This window comes from Sinocyclocheilus anshuiensis, unplaced genomic scaffold, assembly GCF_001515605.1.
Source record: "Sinocyclocheilus anshuiensis isolate Anshui unplaced genomic scaffold, SAMN03320099.WGS_v1.1 scaffold222, whole genome shotgun sequence".
Taxonomy (NCBI): Eukaryota; Metazoa; Chordata; class Actinopteri; order Cypriniformes; family Cyprinidae; genus Sinocyclocheilus; species Sinocyclocheilus anshuiensis.
The window spans coordinates 1,163,832-1,177,393 of record NW_015542408.1 but is presented as its reverse complement, the minus strand read 5'-3'; the positions used below and the strand labels follow the sequence as shown (position 1 = coordinate 1,177,393).

The 13,562-nt window shown below is 40.6% G+C and overlaps 2 protein-coding genes across 7 annotated transcripts in view; both read right to left on the bottom strand.

Annotated features, from left to right (window-relative positions):
• Nucleotides 1–913: 913 nt before the first annotated feature.
• LOC107693090 (serine dehydratase-like) lies at nt 914–3,839 on the bottom strand. 2 transcript variants are annotated; one of them, XM_016492334.1, is made up of 8 exons: nt 3,575–3,839; nt 3,205–3,372; nt 2,895–2,937; nt 2,548–2,687; nt 2,341–2,429; nt 2,016–2,243; nt 1,810–1,934; nt 914–1,722 (listed from the first exon to the last, which is right to left on the bottom strand). In XM_016492334.1, the coding sequence occupies exons 2-8, from the start codon at nt 3,355–3,357 to the stop codon at nt 1,532–1,534; spliced, it is 969 nt and encodes a 322-aa protein (XP_016347820.1). In that variant the 5' UTR covers nt 3,358–3,372; nt 3,575–3,839; the 3' UTR covers nt 914–1,531. The 2 variants fall into 2 exon arrangements, with proteins under 2 accessions (XP_016347820.1, XP_016347821.1); XM_016492335.1 differs by lacking the exon at nt 3,575–3,839 and adding an exon at nt 3,495–3,570.
• A 287-nt stretch (nt 3,840–4,126) lies between these two features.
• The window catches only part of LOC107693143 (apoptosis-stimulating of p53 protein 1-like), a 43,373-nt gene continuing 33,937 nt past the window's right edge, over nt 4,127–13,562 (bottom strand). For all 5 annotated transcript variants that reach the window (XM_016492413.1, XM_016492411.1, XM_016492412.1 and 2 more), the window contains 12 exons: nt 10,844–11,040; nt 10,182–10,322; nt 9,675–9,867; nt 8,929–9,060; nt 7,846–7,955; nt 7,312–7,744; nt 6,466–7,217; nt 6,101–6,238; nt 5,872–6,005; nt 5,596–5,762; nt 5,284–5,483; nt 4,127–5,153 (listed from right to left, as the gene is read on the bottom strand). In XM_016492413.1, coding sequence (XP_016347899.1) covers nt 5,112–5,153; nt 5,284–5,483; nt 5,596–5,762; nt 5,872–6,005; nt 6,101–6,238; nt 6,466–7,217; nt 7,312–7,744; nt 7,846–7,955; nt 8,929–9,060; nt 9,675–9,867; nt 10,182–10,322; nt 10,844–11,040 — 2,639 coding nt within the window. In that variant the 3' untranslated portion in view covers nt 4,127–5,111. The remainder of the gene's footprint in view (nt 5,154–5,283; nt 5,484–5,595; nt 5,763–5,871; nt 6,006–6,100; nt 6,239–6,465; nt 7,218–7,311; nt 7,745–7,845; nt 7,956–8,928; nt 9,061–9,674; nt 9,868–10,181; nt 10,323–10,843; nt 11,041–13,562) is intronic.

The following is a 13,562-nucleotide window of genomic DNA, read 5'->3' as shown; positions in this document are numbered from 1 at the left end:
GCAAAAAGAACGTTGCTCATGTCAGAAACAGAACAATATCTTAACCACAGTAAAGTATCTTGTATGCTGCCCGGCGTTCCCAGTGCACCATAAAGCATTTAATGTAGCTACTACAATCACAGTCTTTGTTCTAACACAATTACCTGCCTTTTTCCAATCACATGACAAAGTACTTGGTAATTTCATCGCTATTAACATGGATCATGAAGTCCATTTACAGCAGCCTTAGGAAACAAAGTGGCTCCTGAGCTACAGCCGGCGGTTTGCATTCCACTGTTGCATGTGCAATTTTCCGTCAGTTCCAAAATCTGATATAGAAGCTTATTTCTGCCACAAAAAAAGGTAATTGTGCCTTTTTGTCTCACTGTGCCTTTCTGACTTTTTCTCGCAGTTCTGACTCAATTCTCACAGTTCTCACAATTCTACTTTTTTCTCAGAATTGAGACACAACTCACAATTGCCAGAAAAATTCCCAGAGAATTATGACAAGCTTGTTTTCATCAATAAAAAAATTTAAAAAGAATAATACATTTTATCTCACAATTCTGCTTTTTTCTTGCGACTCTGAGTTTATATCTCAGTTTAGACTTTTATTTAACAAATCTGAGTTTGTATCTCACAATTATTCTGACATTTTTTCACAGAATTGAAAGTTTATGTCTCGCAATTCCACTCTTTTTCTCAGAATTATGAGATATGAACTCACAAATGCCAGAAAAAAAGACAGAATTGTGATAAGCTTGATCCGCCTATTTTTTTTTTAATTCTTGCAATATCTCAAAATTCAGACTTTTTTCACAATTCAGAGTTTAGATATAAAGATTGTAAGATATAAGCTTAGAATTGCAAGAAAAAAAGTCTGAATTATGAGATAAGTCAGAATTGTCTTATTTATTTTTTTTAATTCTGTGGCTAAAATAAGTTTCATTAATATAAAGACTTTGCATGTGCACAAGAAAGTTTTCACGCGAACATGACAAATGTATTTTCTGCATGTCACTTTAACTTTTACACACAGGTAATAGTTTAATGTCTCTGTTTTAGATAATAAAACATATTATTTTAAATTAATCTATTTTATTATGTAGCCATGTAATTATCATGCAGAGATATATACAGTTGATTCAAGTTAAAAATGCAATTTTAAAGTTACTACTGTCCTAAAAAACATTGGTCATACTTTATTGTTTACTTATTGTAGTGTGAACACTAGGACATAAATATCAAAGCGACAGACATTAGCACCACTTGCTGGTTACAGGTGGTAAGTGACAAGATTCTGAGGCGATAAAGGATTTTATTACACCATTTCACTAAAACAAGGTGTTACAGAAAATCTTATTTTTTGTCTATTTTGTCTAGTTCTGGATGTTTGCTTAAAACAGACTTCTCTGATAGACAGTTTGCTCTCAGCTGTTTAAAATACAGTAAATTATCCATATTATCTTTTGATTTACGCAACACAACGTCAGCGCAACTCAAAGCAGATGCTTTGACCATTTATCTCAGATGTGAGAATCTACAGATGTGGTCATTTCCGTATGACTGCCTGTAGATGCTGCAGCTGAGCCAGGTTCACGCTGCCACCCCCACACACGATCATTACCAGCGAGTCGAGCGGTTTAGGAAGTCGTCCCTCTTCCTGTAGCCTCTGGATGACACCGCTGTACACTGCAGCCAATGACGCTCCACAGGCCAACTCCACCAACACACGCTCCTCATCTGAATACAGTACACAGCGATCAACTGCAAAGCAAGCTTTGTTGTTATTGAGCTGTTTGATTGCCTTAATCACAGTGATGAACTTACCCAGGAACAGTTCCACTGCTTCCAGGGCCTGTAGATCTGTCACCACCTCTGAAATGACATTGGGCCGTTTGCTGTACTCAAACGCTTGCTGGCATGCTGTTTTTGCTCCCAAACATGTTGCTTCGCTAGCAAGCGGAAATATGCAGAAACATTCAAACACTTAGTGCCAATTGTTCATGGATTCAAGATGATTTCTTAATTCGTACCTTGTAATGTCAGGCAGTGTAACCAGATCTCTGGCTTTCCGAGCAACATTGAGACAGTCGGCACCCACAGTCTCCATACACAGGACAGGCGCATCTCCCCAGCCCACCTCATCCAGACCTTCTATTATCCCACAAAACAGACCTCCACCCCCAACGGACACCACTATAGCTCCAGGTTTGGATGGCAATGAGGCCTTGAGTTCATGCACAATACTGGAATGACCTTTCCTAAAAGATTTGAACAGCTTTTCATTCTTGTGAAGTCCAAAACCATGAAAGAAATTTAAGGTCGTACAGCTTTAAGATGATATAACTACAAACTCACCAGACTAGAGGATGATTGAACGGGTGTATTACAGTAAGACCTTCACTTTCAGCCAAACGTAGGGCCTCAGCATTTGCATCATCCCATACCTACAATATCAGATAAAGGCCTGTCATGTATATGATTTAGACCCAGATAAGATTACGTAACTGCGTCATATCTAGAATAAAGGCATTTAGGATAACTTTGGTGGTACTTTGCTCTTGCCTTGCCCACAACTTTGACCGTAGCGCCCTGGTCCTTAAGTTTCTGAGCTACCAGTTGAGGAGTCGATGAGGGCAAAACAATGGTGGCTGGCAGGTTGAGCTTTCTTGCTGCATATGCTGTGGCCATACCAGCATTACCACCTATACACACAAAGACAGTGAGAAAAAAATGTGATTTTAATCCCAGAATGCTGTTAAACACAATGAATACTTTGATATGTCCATGCTAAACTGGTGAGAGTGTGAAAATTGCATTTTAGATTTGTCTAAAGGGCCCCATGGTCAAAAGAGCCTGTACTTAAGAAACATTTAATGGAAATACAATTAAATGTTTACCATTTCACTCACCTGAAGAACAGATGACACCTTTTGACTTGTTTGAACTTGCAACCTTATAAAGGAATAAAAATACATTTGAATGTGAATTCTGTAATATACAATCGTTCCTTTAATGAGCGCTAGATGGCAGGGCGAACGCATAATATACTGTACCGGACGTTTGTTTTGTTAAAACTTTATTTAATAATTGATACAATATACAATCCATGGTACTTTTGAAATGCAACTTAATGCGTTACAACCTTTAGGAGCTATGTTTAGTAAAAAATAATTATGGTTCTTCGTTCATTTTAAGAAACGCAGCCGTATTTTTCCTCACATTTTCACACATGTATCCTATTCCACGGATTTTGAAGGAACCGGTGGGTTGTGAGCTCTCCATCTTCAGATACACGGTGGTCCCGATCCGCTTAAACATGCCCGTGCTTTCGAGAAGTGGGGTGACGACATGAAATCCATTTTGCTTTGACATTTTTCTCAAAATGTTCTGAAATGCACACAGTTGTTAAGGAAATGTGGACAACAATATGGTCACAGTAGGCACTAAGCGCGCACAAACAATTACAAGTTTTGGATAGGTTTCCCGCGTTTTAAAGTAGGTTAAGTTACCTCAGGTTTTCTTTTGTCTTAGGCAATCATTCAGTTAAAACACAAAATATACAGACAAAGCCGTTTCATAGTCTACTCACCTATTGCGTTGCGGTGTTATATGACTCTTAAACGAGTAGGCTATTGCCTGGACGTTCAAAGTTCATTTAATGACAATAACCAGCACTAATGAACTAATGTCCAAGACCGTTAGATAATACATGACAGCTTGCAAAATTATGTAATGTAGGTTAAACTAGGGCAAGTTACTCATTCATGAAACAAAGTGCGCAATGATATCCTGAAAGTGAGACACTTGTAAATAAAAGACAGGCTAAAACGTATATTAAATACCATATGGACATTTTTGTAAACTTACACAACTACTGCTAACAGCTTGCTATTACTATTATTTTTTTACTTCGAATGTTATGATAAGCATTTATTTTCAAGTTAAAATTAAGCAAAAATAAAACAAGTTCAGTAATACAGTACACATTAAAACACTTAAGTAATATCATGTAACGAACTTCACAACAAGGCATCAGTGTTATATTTATTGATATTTGTCCATATGAATTTTTAATCTGTGCAGTACACAGCATATTCCTGTACAGAACACAGAATGTGAAAAATGCAGTCAATACAACATGTGACTTTGTCCCAATGTGGAAATTTTATTGTGCACATATACATGACGTTGCATAAATGGCTCTTGTATGGCAGCACAAACACTAGGCAGATCCTGCCGGTTTTGACAGCCATATAAGCCTATATCAAGCTGTTTAAAGAATGTATTTATTTTATTTCAATTAAATAAACATCCCTTAAAGAGGGAAAAGTTCATGTAGCATAAAAAAAATAAAGCCTGACTTAAATTAAGCATAGGAATATAGGTTTGTGATATGTTGTCAATATCCCCCGTTTGGTGGAAAACAGCCACTGCATTCATTTTTATGGCATCAGTTTTCCGCATCCTTTTAAAACTCAGTTCCTCATAGACGACTTCACCTCCTCAAGCCACATAATCCTCCACACATAAACATATACATGTTTCCAGACCAGGCCACTTCCTTATTATCCATAGCTTGACCAGCATCAAGGCCTCTTCTAAACACTTTCCAGCACCTTCCTTCCTTTCCCCTGAATCAGCAACTTCCTAACCGTGGGAAATGAAACATCAGTTCCTTCGGTTTCCTTTTTGCCTGATAAAAACCACAAAGCACGAAACACTGGAATCCAAGACTGCATTCTCTGTCACCAACTCTTATTATCACATCCACGTCCCATTCTGACAGTCACATCCCACACTGAAACACTCACACACACATATACTCAGGAGGTTTGCACTGTGGATGAGGATAGAAAAGCTAACATGTTCCTCAACAGAGATATGGGTAAGAGGGACACTGCAAAAACAACACATCATAGTGACGAATAAAATCTGGGATGCAAACAGAAGACCACTGAATTCCCCACTGTTGGGTAAATCCATCTTGTCCGACACCAGACGTGCTCCATCATCTTGCCACCCCTGTGGGCTCTGTGTTGTGGTGACAGCAAAGACAGGGCAGAGCGCCATCCTGCAGCTTCATGCCAAGTGCTGTTATAGGAGCTTGCACTGTCTCTTCTGGACACCTATGCCAGGGAACGTTGCCTGGGTTTGATCCTTGGGTACAGCTACAATGAGAACAGATTACAGATTTACAGGGTTTGTTTTTTTTCTCACTTTACGACTAAAATTTTAACAAAATATTTTAATGCACAACAGTGCCGTCTAAAAATAAATGTGCCTATACAGATATCCTACCCCAAACAAGTTGAGTGGTACGTAGCCCTCCTTGTCATTAAGTCTGGCCCACCACCACTCTGTCTCGCTGTCATCCCTACGGCTCATGATGGTGAGAGCATCGCCCTCATGGAAGGACAGCTCATCTGCACTCTGAGCTTCATATTTCCACAGGGCATATACCGTCCCTTTATTCATTACACCCAGTTTCTCCTGCACACCTGGAAGGGAAACAAAGAAGAGTAGGCTTTCAGAATCATTTACAGCCATTATTCTAGAAACACACCCTTAACAATAAAAAATAACAACACCAGTGATTGCTGCTGATATTACCATATAAAAACTGAGAGCACTGGACATAACCCTCCTCCATCTCTTCGCACTTGTCTGCTGCCGTCTCCACATCACTGATAGTAGTGGCAAAAATGGCAGCTCCAGATTCCACCAGCAACTTGCAAAGATGAACATTGTTGCATGACGCTGCACAGTGCAGGGGCGTCCTGATCACAAGTGAGAAAGAGTTAGCAACTGCGAACTGCGATTGGTGTTATTCCCTAATGCAGACCAACTTGAAGAGATAAACCATCAGACAAAACTGATAGTCCTCACCATCCATCACTATCTGCTGCGTTGACATTGACCCCAAAATCCAGCAGGAATTTCACAATATGGTGGTGACCTGCACATACTGCATTATGGAGAGGCGTGATACCTTCATCATTTGGAGTACTAGGATTGTCCACCTGAGGATGGAGACACAAGTTGAGGAGGAAAAACTACTGAGTCCAGTTCAAGCGTACAAAGTAAGTGTAAGGGGCGTACAGCAACTGAATTGTACCTCATAAATAATCCTTTGCACCAAATCAAACTCGCCCTCCAAAGATGCATCCAAAAGCAGTGCAAGAGGATTGAACTTGACCCTCAAGCCATGACCTGTCCTCTCAGAGCCGGGCTTCTTCAAGTTGGTGCGCTTGAGCTGTAATGTGAAAAATTCTATTAGCCTTCATATTTTGAAGAAAAACATATATTTTGAGCAAAAAAGTGAAAAAATTAATACATTCCTATGCAGAGATAAGCAAACCGTACTGTCTAGATGTTACCAAGGTTAGGGTTAAAGGACTCTTTATATGAATTTTGCTTGTAAAGATTTTTTTCAGAATAAAGGGTTAGACAACCATGGCCAAAAAGCTAGTGCCAACTCACCGTAGATACACCAGGAGGAGCGCCTGGGTGTGCTGTGGTGTCCTGCTCTGCAGGGAAATTAGGTTCTGGTACTGGGCTAGGTTGTGTGTCTGTAACATTTGTGTGGTTGTTGTTATGATTGTCCTCATTGGTGTCCTTAAGAGAATGGTCTGAGGCATCAGCAGACTGGGCACCCCCTGAGTCACTAGATAGATGTGTCAGCTGGTTCTCATTATCATCAGCTGTTGGTGACACGGAAGAGGTGGGAGGAGGGATTGGGATTTCTGGCTCTGCCGAAGGTTCAGCTAAGATGCTTGATTCCATCAGGTTCCCATTGGCAGTGTCCACACCGCCCAGGGTTGTGGCCATGTAGTTCAGAGGACTGTCAGGCTGGTAGAAGGGTGTACCACCCACTCCATTCTCAATTCCTCCTGCAAGGGTGTTGAATCGCTGATATAAGAGCTTCTGTATGTTAGGTCCACTGGGTCCTTCTGGTTCTGTGATGGAGCTTCGCTTCTTTAAAGGTCGGGGAGCATTGGTTAATTTCCTTCTCAGCACCTCCAGGTCAATGTCACTTTGGTAACGGAGAGGGGAGTGGGCCACAGGGGTCAGTTTAGTAGGACTGAGAGGGCGAGGGATGTTCTCCACACTGGGTGGAGGTAAGAGAGTGCTTTCTTGGGCTGCCTCTCTGTCAACCTCATCTGTGGAGGAGTGCTGGTAGAGTGGAACTGGAGAAGGAGAGGTGGAGCCCGGTAGGACCGGTTTTCCATATACTGGAGGCCAATGAAAAAAAACAAAATTTAAAAGAAGAGAAAATACATAATCAAAGCTACACCTATGTCTGGAACCAATGCAACAACTTCTTACCTGCTTTAACTGCAGCTCTGCTGCTGATGGAGTAGTTTTTGGCTGTAGGCTGCTGCAGGTACATATTGTAGATTGAGCTGGAGTTCATAGTGGCAGGGCCCTTCCTTGGAGACTGGGGCCGGGACCCCCTGTCCGGAATAAAGGGACGTACTGCCACAGCAAGAGGAGGCTCTGTCCTCTCACCCTGAGGGAACAGGGCTGACCCGGAGTGTGGTGTAGGACTGGGAGGCACTGTTATCCGCTGCTGGATCTGCTGTGAAGAGGAACCAGAGGCAGGGGGTGCTCTCTGCCAGCCTAAGGTGCCAGGAGCAGAGCGAGGCAACGAGCTGGTGGCACAGACTGTGGAGTGATGGCCTGCACTGGGATAAGTTCCATAGATGGGTGGAGGCTGCTTAGACAATGCTGTTACTGTCCCTAACAGCTTAGGGGCTTCCTGTAAAGAGACAAAACCACGAGTTAAGCCTGAACAAGACTCAAAGATGTCTTTCACAAGAACACTTTTGCTTAAGCACTAAGGAGACTGTTTAATCTCACCTTGTCTGAGGTACCCATCTTGCTGGTATGATCTTGACTTGAGTCCTTCCAGTCTGGAGGTTTTAGAGGAACCCTATTATTGCTGAAGGAGGGCCAGATTGCATCATTAGCTGTAGGAAGCGCAGAAGTATGAGTTAGATGGACAGAGACAGAGACGTATATGCTCTTTCTCCTGTCAGCCTCATTATGGCACAGACTGACCTGCTCAATGGGTCATTAAAGCAGGAGATGAGTCTCAAATGGGACTACACTCACATCTCTGACCCCTATGACATCAGGACACTTCTAATCATGGGTATGAGTGGGGAATATTTTTGTCCTGTCCTCTGCACAGATCCAGCTCTGTTTGGGTTAAATGGATTACTAAGCCTATGTGTCCAAGTCCACTGCTCTGCTTGTCAAAGCCATGGGCGATGACGCATGTTTATCCCATACGTCTGACAGACATGCCATCAAACTCACTGGCAAGTCAACTGCCAAGTCCCACAAAGGAAAAAGGCAGTGAAGCAAAGGATTAAACTATATCAAATATGGAGTTTTCTTCTCTCTAAATGGGTCAAATTCTTCTGGTGATTAAATATGCTAAAGGATAAATACAATCTTTTGTTATGCATTCGTAAGGCCAGCCTTACATCTTCAAGACTACTTACAAAAATAAACGTTACATAATTGCTACTTTTTTCCTTCAGTTCAGGGTTTTAGGAGTCCTGTGGATCCAATTTCAGTGACTACTAGGATATGGTAAGTGTACTGCTTTTTAAGATGAATAATGGGTGGGCTTAAATTCACATTTTCTGCACTTGGTTTGTCAGTACCCATGAGGTAAGACATTACAGTATGTATAGGACTTACCTCATTGGTACTGACCAACTAAGTGCAAGCCAGTGTAGATTGATTATCTCAGTGTTTGTGAATAATTTATGATCAATTCACAATGTCTTTATATATTATTTAGCTACAATTGAAAATACAATTTTCAAATGGCAAACACAAGAAAATGTCTGTGTTGTAAATATAAGCCCAATCCTGTTTTATGGATTCTGATCAAAAATTTCTTCTTGATATCATGCCCAAAAAACTCACTAGAAGTACAGTCGGAGTCTGTGGGGGCCTCTGGCCCCTCTCTAGTCTCTGAGGTTGGCACCAGAGGATCCACTATGATGTCTAAGTCTGAGACCTTCCATGGACCTGCAGGCATCCTCACCCTCTCTTCCTCTGTCCCGCCGCCCCCACATATGTGACACACAAGCATGACAAAAGAATAGGGGGAGGAGTAGAAAAGGTGACAGACATGAGAAAATGGAAAAGCATGTTAGCAATAAAGGCTGGAAAAAACAAACAAAAAGATGTTGTAGTGTGACGTTAATGAGAGTATCTGAATAAAGATATGTTTTAAAAACTTGGTGTTTAGGAGCTGCCCCTTTTAGATGGAAAGTGATACTGCATAATGTGGCATCAGGAAAATGAGAGAAGTATAGAAAGAAATCTGAACTGATCTGAATGAATGATTTTACAGCAGTGGTTTTCAGAGCCAGCTTTCTGCTCTTAAGTGATAGATATGCACAGCCTTCAAGATGCAAACATAATATGATACGTCTTTCATCATTTATGTAGTAGTATCTTCCTGAATGGGGTCATGAACCTTGTAAACCCATTTGATGCTCATCATTTTTACCACAGAGAGCTTTTGTATGAATGTTTTCTGTGTGAGAGCAACAAGAGTGTTCTCAACGAAGCATTCTTTGGACAAACCTCCAGAATTCCTGTAGTTTTTTTTTATTACAGTCCTGGAAGGCAACAAATGCAAAAGTAGAGGATGAAAGACTGACCTGACTTGGAGCGAGCATGGTTGATTGTAGCAGAGGTGGAGAGAGACTGTGGCTTCAGGGGATCAGGCGGTAAACTGTAGCCTCCTTCCTGACGCCCGGGCACTGGGACCTGGATGTAGGGACAGACTGCTGCCACTCGCCCGGAACTGCCTGGGGTGGGCTGAGGGGAGGGAGGACCACTCATTCGGCCAAGCTGTACAGAAGAGGTTTAGTTAATCAAACCCCATACAGACAAGTTTGCAAGGTTAGTCAACATTGTTCTAGTGTTTACACCTAAAAAGATTCAGTATATATATCAACAAATATCCTTGAATGCAATTTTGTATGCCTCTGGGGGTCAAACTCTTTGCTTTGAAATTCTTCGCGCTTAAACAGCAGGTTTTAGCCAATTCTAGGGTATCTTTAAAAAAACAACTAAGCAATGATTTACAATCCAGCTCATTGTAATATTACAGATCTAGTGCACAAACTGTACGTGGCAATTTAGCTGCAGGCTGTTTCACTTGCCTCTGCTTTTTTCTTGTAGAGACGCTCTCTGAGGTCCCCAATACGCTTGTCCATCATGGTCACCTCCATGTTGCGCTTGTTAAGCATATCCTTGTGTTGCTGTAGCTTGCTGTTCTGTTCCTGATTTAGCTTGTTCCGGATCTAAATGTTAATACAAACATACATGTGTCATACACATGCATACAGAACTGATGATTTTGTTACTGCATCTGAATATTTTACCATCTCATCAAATGTCACATGTTTATGCAACTAATATCTTTGGAGTTTGAAAACACGCTTGATAATCTGAATATTTTATGCATTATCACTGTGGGGCTCAATGTACCACAAACAACTTCAGAGAGGATTGAGGAAAGAATAAACAAGTGTGGCAAAACAGGAAAGCGCATTCAAATCAAAGTCTTTCAAAAATTCACTGGGGAATTAAATAGTTTTTGATGATCAAACAGCGTTAATGGATTAAAATAAAGTTTATTTCCTATTATGTTTCCCAAGTGAGACCAATATATTTAAGATAAACTGAGCTGAATTTTTTTTCTGAAAAACTGTGGCTAGTTTTTGGTCATTAGATATCATGAGTTGACTGCAATTGAACAAAACCAACAAACAGCATCACCACCAACAAATAGTGTCAATCTCTCTTTGCAGAAAATGCCTACCTGCAGTTCCTGGTAGAGTTTGCGTAGTTCCAGGGCAGCATTGCTGGTCACCGGTCCCCCGAGAGGCTGCAGTCCATTGAGACGCCCCCGTTGCAGATCGCCTAGCTGCTGCGTGAGCTGGTCCACCTTTAGCATGGCTGACTGCAGCTCTGCCTGCTTTTCCTGGAACAGGCTGCTAACATGCTCAATTTCTGCAGCTGAAAGACACACATTAAGCATTCCGATTATAAAAATACTATCTTTGTGTGCAAATGAATGCACGATTGTTGATACACTACATACATGTGTCTGGATTTTTCGAGTGGGTGTGTGTTCAAGCAAGTGTGTAGGAGTGAGGACCAGTGCAAATTGCTGCTTGGCCAGATGTCCACTCCCCAAGTCCACATGTCATAAGACAAATTCTAAATAGAGAGGAATGGTATTGTGATCTTTGTTTTTATCTCATGAATGTCATGAGGGGGTGAAATCCACCCCAGGCTCTTCCACATCCCAACCAGAACTCCTCGTTTTAAAGTTCAGAGATGTTCCTACTGACTGATCCACTGCCAGGAACACAGAGGGAGTGGATAGCAAAAGCAACTGGAGCAAGGGATGAAATTCCACTGTGTGGTCTAACAATAGTTAGCTTCAGAACTAGCGGTTTGATTTCTTTAGAGGAACTTTCTTGTGCACAGTTGCCTTGGAATGTTGATATGAACATATTAAAGGGACAATCCCCCTAACAAAATATTTCTTGCTCAAGGGCAAAATAGTGATGGCTTGTGACTTGATATTTGTGGGGTCTAAACAAGCAAGTATCCAACCCTGAGACTTAAAGATGGCACAACCCAGAATCTGTGACCATGTTTGGTTCCTATTGTGAAGTATATGCGAGTGAAATGGCTTCTTAGACAAGTAAAAAATGTCGGGCGAGTCTTGATTTTGTCCATTGGGAATTGATAGGATCAGTGTCATTTGCAAATTGCTGCGATCTTCATGTGATTGACAAGCTGTTGGAGGGGAGAGGTTTAAACTTGTTTGGCCATTGGACAAATTTTTGCCCAACCCTCGTGCCGATATATATTCATAATCAGAGAAGAGTAATCAGTCATTGCGAGGGGGAAAGGACGTTCAATTTTGATTTCATGTTGACTTATGTTAACACAGTCCTTTGTTAATGGACATATATGATACTTAAGCAAAAAACAGATATTGTACTTGGTAGTATAGTTGGTCATCCAAATAAAAAACATCATATACCATTTATACATCATATATAGGGATGCAACGATTATAGATTTTGTTGGTACGATTATTGTGAACACTCTTTAGATTTTGAAGTGTTATTTACTGCTGCTTTTTGAAACAGAAATAACACAGTAACCAACAATACAGCACAAAATAATAATAAACAAAAGACAAAGAAAAGTCCATCGGAATTTAAAAAAGGTGACCTCTGCTCTGTAAACATCCATGACAGTATTTCTCTTTTGAAAATAACAAATGGAAATAGATCACAAAAGTATTTAATATTTTCAGTTTGTACATTCTTTACATTTCTTTTGGACCTGGGGTAGAGAATTTGGATACATGATGAAAAAAAATCTTATGAATAATACTACAACAGGGATAGTAAATAACAAAGTTAATGAAGTATTATTCATATATATTAACTTTATCCCACAGGGGAAACTGTTACTAATGATGGAAATAATCTGAAATATTATTGTAATCAACTGTCATCCATACATATTAATTTTAAAATCTTTATAATAATTCATATGATTTTACATGTGGCCTGAGAAAATAATGTCTATTATTTTGGCTTGTAAGATTGGAGATCACGCTGCACACGTATACAAACATTCAGGAGGACACAAACTTCTTGAGAACGCTGCCCCGCAACTTTTATTAATATAATAGATTAAATAGCCTACTGGAGAGACGCACAGATGCAGGTAGGCAACTGTCACCTCTCTCTCTCTCTCTCGATCGAATAATTAATTAAAGTAGCTAAATGTTATAATTAATTAATTCAAATAAATGTGATCTTACCGCACTATTTCATCTCTTTCTGATCTGAAGCGGGCAGAAGGCTGAGCTAACGAGCCGTAGCTTCACGTCAGGTTTTTCTTGCCTTCACGTCGTGCATTAAAATTGTTCAGTGTACAGCTAGCCATGCATTATCCCTAATGTGTTTGCGCTTTAGCAGCAGTTTTTTTCCGCAATATTTAAATGACACCCCGGTCATTCTTGGTGTACGCAAAATAGTCCCACACTATCGACAAGCATTTCTCTGGTGGAAATAAAGCTTCGCTGTTTGGTCCCTCTGTCACAATTCATCTAATGCATGTAATAGCCTCCGTGCCTCTGATAAGCACGTCATTTTAAGCTGGTGCACCGCTAGTGTAACTTTTTTCGTTTTGCGCAAGCTGCAACAGTTCCGTTCCGTGTAACAGAAACACTCGGTTTAGCGGAACCTTTACGATTAATTAACCGTGACGTTTTAAAGCGCGGTTAATCGCGAAACCGGTTAAATCGCTGCATCCCTAATCAGTATCACATTTACAAACTCCCTTAAAAATCATTAAAAGCTGTCACTCATCTTAGTTCATCACGCTCTCACATTTATAATCAACGAAGCTCTCTACACTGCGCAATTAATCTCTTATTTACACCCTGTCTACACTTTGCTTATGAAAGGATTCATGAGATATGTCTGTGATACATTACTCAACGC

What these genes read in the sequence shown, in the direction of transcription:
- LOC107693090 (XM_016492334.1), bottom strand. Translation starts at nt 3,357, where the DNA reads ATGTCAAAGCAAAATGGATTTCATGTCGTCACCCCACTTCTCGAAAGC. An exon ending in TAGGATACATGTGTGAAAAT is followed by an intron (nt 2,938 to 3,204) that starts GTGAGGAAAAAT and finishes TTCCTTTATAAG; the next exon opens with GTTGCAAGTTCAAACAAGTC. An exon ending in ACACTGCCTGACATTACAAG is followed by an intron (nt 1,935 to 2,015) that starts GTACGAATTAAG and finishes TCCGCTTGCTAG; the next exon opens with CGAAGCAACATGTTTGGGAG.